The sequence below is a fragment of the Phyllostomus discolor genome, chromosome 10, assembly GCF_004126475.2.
Source record: "Phyllostomus discolor isolate MPI-MPIP mPhyDis1 chromosome 10, mPhyDis1.pri.v3, whole genome shotgun sequence".
Classification (NCBI taxonomy): domain Eukaryota; kingdom Metazoa; phylum Chordata; class Mammalia; order Chiroptera; family Phyllostomidae; genus Phyllostomus; species Phyllostomus discolor.
The window spans coordinates 844266-853863 of NC_040912.2; the positions used below are offsets into that span (position 1 = coordinate 844266).

At 68.9% G+C, this 9598-nt stretch overlaps 2 protein-coding genes across 3 annotated transcripts in view; both read right to left on the minus strand.

Moving 5' to 3' along the window:
* PKD1L1 (polycystin 1 like 1, transient receptor potential channel interacting) overlaps positions 1 to 214 on the minus strand; it is a 42414-nt gene extending 42200 nt beyond the window's left edge. The window contains 1 exon segment of the mRNA XM_036010418.1: positions 112 to 214. Within this exon segment, the coding sequence (XP_035866311.1) occupies positions 112 to 214 (103 nt within the window).
* A 1732-nt stretch (positions 215 to 1946) lies between these two features.
* HUS1 (HUS1 checkpoint clamp component) lies at positions 1947 to 9437 on the minus strand. 2 transcript variants are annotated; one of them, XM_028518925.2, is made up of 8 exons: positions 9311 to 9437; positions 7240 to 7367; positions 6984 to 7160; positions 6759 to 6866; positions 5847 to 5921; positions 4374 to 4473; positions 3234 to 3353; positions 1947 to 2220 (listed from the first exon to the last, which is right to left on the minus strand). In XM_028518925.2, the coding sequence occupies exons 1-8, from the start codon at positions 9360 to 9362 to the stop codon at positions 2138 to 2140; spliced, it is 843 nt and encodes a 280-aa protein (XP_028374726.1). In that variant the 5' UTR covers positions 9363 to 9437; the 3' UTR covers positions 1947 to 2137. The 2 variants fall into 2 exon arrangements, with proteins under 2 accessions (XP_028374726.1, XP_035866260.1); XM_036010367.1 differs by lacking the exon at positions 9311 to 9437 and adding an exon at positions 9158 to 9176.
* Between the last annotated feature and the right edge of the window lie 161 nt (positions 9438 to 9598).

The window sequence follows — 9598 nt, forward strand, 5'->3', positions numbered from 1 at the left end:
TCCCCGGCCCGCCGCTGGGCCATCCGGGGCGCGGGGTCGGGCACGTCTGTCACCAGTCGCACGGGGGCAGGAAGGGAAGGAAACCTCCAGATCCCCGTGAGAGCCGCTTACCTCCCTCTGAGCGGCTCCCGGGGGCGGACGGCAGCAGGGTCAGCAGGGTCAGCAGGGTCAGCAGGGCCAGCGCCGAGGCCAGCAGCCCACAGCCCCGGCCCATGGCTCCCGCTCGCCCGGACCCCAGCCCCGGGCACAGGCTCACAGGCTCCCCCGGTCTGGTTTGCATCTGGGGACAGCCGCCGCAGCCCCTGGAAACGCTCCTCCCCAGAGCGGGGGTCCCACCCCCACCGCGGGGCTGCTCCCCTGGGATCAAAGCGTCCTGAAGGGTGTTAACGAGAGTCACCTGAGGCCACAGAGCAGTGGCACTCGTCACCCTGGTGATGGAGGACACACAGCGGGGGCTCCGCCCCCGCCAGCCACCTGCAGCTGACTCCCAGGTGGAGGGGACACAGCCCCCTGCACCAGGGACTGAGGGGCCTCCCCGTCTGGTCAGGTCAGTAACTGCTGATGTTAACAAGCGGGTGCTCCGACCCTACCGCCCTCCGCACCGGCTCCAGGGTCAAAGCGGATGTGGGAGCTCAGCGTCCCCACCCCACAGGCTGTCCCCGAAGGCAGTTTGGTCCTTTGGTCGCTGGGAGTGTGGGCAGATGTCAGCCGCCAGCTGCTCCCTCTGTCCCCTCCCCTGCTCCCTCTGCAAAGACGCTTGCAGCAGGTCTCCTGGAGGGACATGGTGACCGTCACGGTGCCAACCACGCCTCAGCAAAGTGTTTGAGCTCAGTCGTTTCTCAAAAGCACGTGAAGGAAACGGAGTCAGTGTGACCACCGCCGGTCAGCACCTGCCAAGAACCTGAACACCGCGAACCCGTCACCGCCCGCACGGAGCCAGGGCCCCCGAGCAGCGTGCCTGCGGGGAGGGTGACCAGCTAGGTGCACGCCAGTCCCCCGCAGCTGGTGCGGGCCCAGGGTGGCCCTGGGGAGCGTGGGCCCAGGGACGACCACGGGGACAGCCCCACCCAGTCCCGGCACACTGTGGCCCAGCCGCGGTTGGCAACGGCGAGTCCGCCATCCAAGGCTGCCGAGCGAGGGCTCTGCCCTCCGGGGGCTGGCCGGGAGCCTGGTCTCTCCTGAGCTACGGAGGGTGGCCTCGGGGTGCTGTCGGTGAAGCCGGGCTGGGGGTCTCCTGCTTCGCACTGGGGCCGATGCCAGAAGCCCCCGAGGTCACGCAAACAAATGCGGGAGGAGCCACAGAGCAGTTCCCGTCCGCCCCTGCTCGCCCCTTCCTCTGGCTCTAGGCGACCTCACTCCCATGTCTGCACCGAGGTGCCGAGAGAGAGATGGGCGGTGTGCTCCCCGCACACAGGTGCGAGCCAGCGTGCCCGGAGAAAGGACGCTGTGCCCCGGGCTGGCAGGCAGCGGGTCCCCCGGACCCGAACACCGAGATGCAGACAGACACCGAGGAGTCCTGCGCTCCTCCTCTGGGCATGCAGCTGTTCCGTCTGGAACGACAGGTCCCCCGCCCTAAGAAAGAACGGTCACCGGGACCCACACTGGCCTTGGGGACCCTGGCAGGCGGGCGGCCCAGAGGTCTCACGGTGTCACAAGGCCCCACTGCAGCTGGAGCTGGAGCTGGAGCCCGGGCTGCTCTGAGCAACCCAGGGCAGAGCCGGGCAGGGGAGCCTGGGACATGGGAAGGGGTCCGGGCCGGTCGGTCCCGCAGGCAGCTCCCGGCCACACTGCCCAGCTGGACACAGGGCCCGGGGCAACAGTGCCACGGGGACAAGTCTGAGCACAGGAGGGATTTCACCGCTTCAGCGGAAAGTCCTGCTTAGAGCCTGGGCACAGTCTCTCCACAGTGTCTTAGGAGCGAACAAAACAGACGTGAGAACAGGAAGTAACAAAGTGACATGTTTATCCAGCTGCGATTCGTTAAGGCACTTCCTCGCTGAAAGGCTGCGGAGGGGGACAGGGGACCGCACGAGACCCGTGCTGTGGTGAGGACGCCCCGCAGCCCACCCGGCGCACCCAGCGGCCTGTCGGTTCCCGGCAGAGGCCCCCGGTGGAGACCCCCCAGCGGCCGGCGGCGCTAGGACAGGGCCGGGATGAAGTACTGCAGGGCCACGTCCTCGTGCAGCAAGTCGAAGTGGACCATCCTGTGACTCACGACGTCTGGGGGCAGAGGACACTGTTACTACGGAGCCCCCCCCCACGCCCCGCCCCCAGGTGCCGTCCACTCCGGGAGCACCCGCCCCGCCCCCGCAGGGATGGTGGAGGAAGCTGAGGTCAGGCACCGCCTGGGGAGGGCAGACCCCGCACAGAGGCACCACCGCTGAGGGTGTGCCCGGAGAAGCGGCCGCCAGGACCCAGGACCACGGGGCACTGAGCGGGGCTGCTCCAAGGACACCACTGAGGCCGGAGGGAGGCAGGCGGTGGGGGCGCACGGCGCAGAGTGCCCTGGCGGAAGAGCCCCCGACCGTCCGCCGGCCAGGGGGCGCCAGGCCACAGCCTCCCGGGAGCAGCACAGGCAGCCCCCGCGACCCCTCCTCCCCACCCCTCCTGCGCCGTCACCCACAGGGCCTTCCCACTGCACCCGGCCGACTGCCTCCTGCGGTCTCTCCTCCAGACTCCCGTTTTAGAGCCATCTGGAACGTTCCGTCCCTTCTCTACCCAGTGGGGACCACTAGGCATGCCCCGGGCCGTCCTCCCTCTGCCCCCCGGGGGCTCGGTGCCAGGGGCTGCGAGCGCGGCAGCGAGGAGACAAGCCAGCCCCTCGTGAGTGTGGCCGGCGTGCACCCGAGCCAGGCCGGCCGGCGACTCGGGACGCAGACCACAGACTCGGGGCGGCTGCGGGAGCAGGGAGGGAACGGGGGTGTCGCGGCGGACTCTGAACCCACACCAGAGAGGGTCAGGGCTCCGCGGACGGCAGGCCAGGCTGACAGGACGGGACGGGACGGGATGGTCAGCACGCACGCCTCTCCGGGAGCAGGCCACACTCGAGGCCCACCGGGGCAGCGAGGACCCGCCTCCGGCACCTCTGAACCTGGGAGAACCCGCACACCTGGCAGCCCGGGAAGAGCAGAGGCCCCGGGACCCGGCTGCCACGTGTGGGTGAGACACGCCGAGCCGGGGAGGCCGCGGCCGAGTCAGGGGCCGACGCAGGGGAAGGTGCCCGGCGCACTCACTGCAGACGGCCTTGGTCGGGTTCACCTGCTGCCCAGCCAGGAACTGCAGGAACTTCCTGATGTCCACGTGCACCTCCACCATCTGCTCGGGGTCTCTGTCCTGAGTGGAGGCCTTGGGGGCTGCAAGGACAGGAGCACCTGCGGGTGTGCCGGGGCCAGGGCCGGCACGGTCTGGAGAGATGCCGCTCCTCATACAGGCACCCACGGGTCCTGACTCTAAAATGCTGTGTCAGCGTCCAGGACCTCGTGCTCCCCGGGGACCTGACACGCGGCCCAAGCGCCCCCTGCAGGTCCCAGAGGGCGGTGTCCCCTAGGCCCTTCCGTGCAGCCAGGGCAGGGCCTGGGACTCCGGAGGGAGGGAGGACGCCCCTTCAGCCTGGGACAGGCACCAGGTAAGACCCCGCCTGCTGTTCATCAACACGACAAGACAAGAGAGACCGGGGCGAGCCCCTCACTCGGCTCTCACCCACTCGGGGCCCCCGCACCCCCCACCCCACGGTGCGGCCCGCACCCCACAGCAGCCCTGCGGCGGGCCGGGTTGACCCTGAAGGTGGCAGGGCTCTGTCCGGGGCACATGCGTGACTGGAAGGGTTTCCACGGCACCAGCGGTCACCTTCCCCAGGCCTGGCCCGCTCCTCCCTGCCCACCCCGCCCTCCCCACCCATCCGTCAGCCCCCTGTCCACTCACGGCACCGGTTCCGTGGCCCCTCATCACCTTGGGTGAGACAGACAATCTGACTCGTGAGAAAAGCCCCATTTGCTAACCTGATTTTCTCAGTGTTACAGGGACCCAGGTAGGAGAAATAAGAAATGTCCTCTGCCTTTCTGACCTCACCCCAGGTGGGAACTTGCCGACTTTCATGGCAGACACAGGGGTTTCAGAGCTGGCAGGGCCCCCTGTTTCCAGACCCGAGCCCCCCTCAGCCCCAGCGCAGACACAGCCCCTCCGCCAGGAGCCCGCCGGCCCACACCTCCATCCGCCGCAGGGGTGGGCAGGGCCACCTGTTGCCCGTTCTCTCCCCAGGCACACGGCAGGCACACGGCAGGCGCTGCGGTGCCACCTCTTCCCGGCTGGAGGCCTCCGTAAGGTGTGAAACAACCAACTTTTCAGAAGCAAAACCCAACCCACCGGGAACTTACCTAATGGAGGATTTCCAAGATCCTTAAAATGAGTTGTAACACACACTAATTCAGATTCTATTTTCAAGTTCAAATCTCCATTCAGGTTCGCTTCGATAATCTGCAAAGAGGGTATCTCACAGCCTTCAGAGAAGTGTCAGCCCCCACCACAGCAGGCGACAGGGTCGCCCCACAAGCCCCAGGCCCCCCGCACGGCACCAGCGACAGAGGACACAGCCGAGAACCGGGACTTCAGGAGCCCCCAGGAGAGCTCCCAGAGGGGAGAGCTGGGCAGGGACGCCTGGAGGCAGGCGGAAGCGGCTGGCTGGTGGGAGGCCTGGCCCCTTCACAGCAGAAGAGGCGATGGGGGTGGGAGCCTGGGGGAGGAGGACGGCATCCTGGGCCCCAGAGGGAGGGACCGAGGCTGAGGGCTCAGCTCTCCCTGGGCAGTGGCTGTGGGCCCTCACTCCCCCGCCCAGGGAGAACGGCCCCCCAGGGGACTCCAGGGAGCCGCCCCGCCCTGCTCCCCTGAGCTCCGAAGCTCCGCAGCCCCCAGGCATGGGGGGGGGCCCTCCAGCCTGACAATAGCCAGCAACACCACGGCAGCCACGGGAGCACCGGGTGGCGCGCTCCCACCGGGTCATTGGGAGCCGACTGCAGGTCAAAGTGAGCTCTGAGGTTAAGCCGGGAAGGGGAGCTACTCTTGGGGGGGCGCAGCTGGAGAACAGAATGGCCCCCACACCCTCTCCAGGCTCGGAGAACCTCTGTGGCCCCTGAGAGCTCTGCCAGCCACGCTCCGCCCCAGGCCCGCCCGAGGTGCTCAGTGACAGCCCGTGGAGTGCCAGTCCCACACGGGGCTGAGGGGCGGGGCTCGAAGATGCCGAGACGGAGTGTCCCCGTCCAAGGAACGGGGGGGTGGGAGGCAGCAGGGGAGTCAAGACACTAGCGGGCAGCTCATCATGTGGCCCTGCAGCAGGAGGAGGGCTGGGGGTTGCAGTCCACGGTGGGAAGGCTAGCCGCCTCCCCGAAGGGGGCGGGGCCATGCTGCAGCTGGGGAGGGAAGGGCTCAGGAGAAGCCCGGCTGTGACTGAGGTCCCCCCAGTGACCGTCCAGTGCCGTGGCATTTCATGACGTGGCGGCGGACCTCCAGAGCACCGAACGGAAGCAGGGCACGCCGCCCGCTCGGCAAGCACACGCTTAGAGAGGGGCGGTGGCCTGCAGGGCGGAGTCCTGGGCTCACCGCAGCTGTCAGGGCCTCACACATGAAACACGCGTGTCAGCAGGTGGGGTGTGCGGTCCTCGCCAGTGCGAGGACAGGGAGCCAGGGCGGCACGCACCGCCGGCACCTGTGAGTGCGGCCTCAGGGCACGCGGGCAGGTGCGACAGGTAGGCAGGTGCGGCAGCTCTCCCCTGGGGGGCTCTGGAGGGCACCCCCCGCAGGCTGGCAGCCTGAAGCGCGCCCTCAGAGCTCCGTCTGAAGAGGCGCTGACTCACCAGGTGATTGCTGATGTTCTTCATCTTCTCCACCACGCTCTTCATGGTCTTCAGGACCGGCAAGTAGATGCTGACCTGCAGGCCCAGGGCGAGACCCAGAGTGTGGCTCACTCCACTGCTGGCCGTGGCCCCGGGCTTGGAAGCCCTGGAGCCGGGGTTTCCACGTCCGACAGAGGCTCTTCTTAGAGCACGGAGGGAATGGACGGCAGTGGGACGGCCGCGCTCCCTCACACCTGCCTCTGGTCAGCGCAGTGACCAGGCACCGGGGGCACCGTGGGCTCCGGGACAGCCCAGCCGGCCCTCCGTGCGCGCAGGGGGGCATGTCCCTGAGGGACGTACCCAAGGCCCAGGCCTTTCTGCCTGGGAAGGCGGCTCCAGGGAGTCCCGGCGCCCCTCGTGCCGGTGTTGGACGGAGCTCCCTGTGGTGCTCCACACGCTGCTGCTTCCCAGGCGTGCCGTCGGCCGGCCTCGGGGGAATCCACCCCACGTTCGCCGCCGCCCCTCCACCGAGCTGGGGCCGGGAGGCGAGGGGCTCTCGGGCACCCGAAGCAGCTGCCCCCCGGCTGCCCCACACCCAGACGTGCTCCTTGCGCTTCGGGGAGCTGTCACCTCCTGTGACCCCACACCGGTGCCCAAGGCCCCCAAGGCCGGCAGAAATGTGATCCCCCTGAGGCCTTCCATGTGTGGTTCCGTGTCAGTGCGGGTGCCGGACGGGCGGGCAGGGCATCCCTGCTCAGGGTCCGTGTGGAGACCGCCAGGGGCTCACTACCCCATGTGTCCCGGAGCTCCCTTCCTGACCGCGCCCTTGTCCGATCACACACACGCGGAGGCCGTCGCTGGGATGGGGGTGGGGGGGATGTTCAGCCACGCCACCTCGGACGGGACGAGCCACGGGACGTGGACGCCACTCACGTCAGAGTCGGGCACTGTCGGCTCCTGCAAGTTCTTCCACAGCTTCCTGGGAATGACCTTGACAGGGATGTCGTGGGTCACCATGCGGCTGCTGTTCGAGGCGGACGACTGCCAAGAGGGGAGCCCAGAGACGCTGCTGCTTACCTCTCGCCGGGACACCCCCCCCGTGGCCCCCGGCCCGTGCTGCACGGCCCGCCCCGCGGCCCCCGGCTGCCCGCCACGCACCAGCTCCACCGACACCGTCAGGCAGGGGAAGTGCTTGTTCGTGAGCTTGACTTTGAGGGAGCGGGCGTTCTGGGCCGTTTTCAGGGCGCGGAAGAGGTTCTCCGACGTGAGCTCCACGTAGATCTCGTTGCTCTCCTCCGAGACCCCCTCCATCTGGAACTCGCTGAAGAAGTTCTCCTGGGGGAGGCCACGGGGTCACCGGGGTGCAGCCGCGCCCCTGCAGCCCGCGGCGCGGCCCGGGGCGGGGGCGCCTCACCTGCGGCAGCTCGCACCACATGCTGACCCCGCCGCCGGCCGCCGTGTCGGCCAGGATGAAGTTGAGCTTCTGCGGGCGGATGCGCAGGGTGCAGGCTCGCGCCAGCTTGGCCACCATGCAGCTGACGCCTGCGGTGGGGGGTGGGGGGGGAGCTCGGGGTCACCGCACAGGACAGCGGCGTCCACTGGGGCCCACCTGGGGCCCCCGGGGTCTGCCCGGCCTCCCAGCCCCGGGCCGCAGGAGCTCTGAGTGCGGACACTGAAGCGAGTGAGCCTTCTCTCACCCCAGGCCGCACGGGAAGGCCTGCACCCAGAAAACCACCTGGGCCGGGCCGGGACAGCGACTGGACCGGAATTGGGCATTTGTCACCGCCCTGGGCACCCGCACCACTGCACTCGGTCCCCGTCCCCCGGCCCTCAGTCACCATCCCTGTCCCGTTGTCCTAGGTTCCCGTCCCACGGCCCTGGGTCCCTATCCTATTGTCCTCAGTCCCTGTCCCATTGCCCTCGGTCCCTGTCCCGTTCTCCCTGGTCCCTGTCCCGTTGTCCTCCATCCCCATCCCACTGCCTTGGGTCCCCACACCTGTCCCTTTGCCTTGAGTCCCAGTCCCACCCCCTTGGGTCCCCGTCCCTGCCCCCTTGCTCTCGGTCCCTGTCCCATTGTCCTCAGTCCCCATCCCACTGCCCTGGGTCCCTGTCTCATGGCCCTGGGTCCCCGTCCCATTGCCCCTGTCCCCTATCCCATTGCTCCTGGTCCCTGTCCCATTGCCCCTGTCCCCTATCCCATTGCTCCTGGTCCCTGTCCCATTCTCCTTGGTCTCTGTCCCACTGCCCTGGGTCCCTGTCCCATTGTCCTTGGTCTCTGTCCCACTGCCCTGGGTCCCCGTCCCATTGCCCTTGGTCCCTGTCTCACTGCTTCGAATCCCTGTCCTGTTGCCCTTGGTCCCTGTCCCATTCTCCTTGGTCTCTGTCCCACTGCCCTGGGTCCCCGTCCCATTGCCCTTGGTCCCTGTCTCACTGCTTCGAATCCCTGTCCTGTTGCCCTTGGTCCCTGTCCCATTCTCCTTGGTCTCTGTCCCACTGCCCTGGGTCCCTGTCCCCTTGCCCTCAGTCCCTGTCCCATTGCCCCTGGCCCCTGTCCCATTCTCCTTGGTCCCCGTCCCACTGCCTTGGGTCCCCATCCCTGTCCCATTGTCCTTGGTCTCCATCCTACTGCCCTGGGTCCCCGTCCCATTGCCCCTGGCCCTTGTCCCATTGCCCCTGGTCCCTGTCCCATTGTCCTTGGTCTCTGTCCCACTGCCCTGTGTCCCTGTTCCTTTGTCCTGGGTCCCTATCCCACTGCCTTGGGTCCCCACCCCTGCCCCTGTTGCCCTCGGTCCCTGTCCTACTGCTTTGGATTCCCCGTCCCATTGCCCCTGGTCCCTGTCCCATTGCCCCTGGTCCCTGTCCCGTTGTCCTCAGTCCCCATCCCACAGCCTTGGGTCCCTGTCTCACGGCCCTGGGTCCCCGTCCCATTGCCCCTGTCCCCTATCCCATTGCTCCTGGTCCCTGTCCCATTCTCCTTGGTCTCTGTCCCACTGCCCTGGGTCCCCGTCCTATTGCCCTCGGTCCTGTCTCACTGCTTTGAATCCCTGTCCCGTTGCCCCTGGTCCCTGTCCCACTGTCCTCGGTCTCCGTCCCACGGCTCTGGGTTCCTATCCTATTGTCCTCAGTCCCTGTCCCGTTGCCTCGTCCTGTCCCGTTGCCCTCAGCCCCCATCCCGCTGCCCGCAGTTCTTGTACCCGTTCCGTTGCCCACCGTCCCCTCCCCGCTGCCCGCAGTCCCGGCCCGGCTCTCCTGGGTCCCTGTCCCACTGCCCTGGCCTCTGTCCCGCGGCTGTCGGCCCCCGGCCCCCGGCCCACGGGGCCCGCGCCCCTCACGGCCGCGCGGCGCCCCCCGGCGCGCCTGTCACCCCGCGGGAAGCCGCAGCGCGCCTTCCGCCTCCCGGCCCGCCCCCCTGCCGCCTCCCGGCCCGCCCCGGGCCCGCCCCGCTCCGCCCCCCTCCACCGCCCCGCGCGGCTAGACCCGCTCACGCGTGAAGTGGTTCAGACAGGCCGGGTCCACGATCTTGGCGCGAAACTTCATGGCGGGGCGCGGCGCGCGCGGCCCGGCTGGCGGCGGACTGGAGCCCCGCCCCCTGCGTCCCGCCGGAAACGGCGCCGCGCGCCCGTGGGTTCCGCCCCCGCCGGCGGCGCCCGCCTCGGGGGACCGCGGGATCCACGTCGTCCGGGGGCGGGACGTGGTCTGAGCATCCCGGGGTGCGGGAACGTTGGGACCCCTCTTTCCAGCCGCGCGCCCGTGGGGGGTGGAACCGAAGGGGG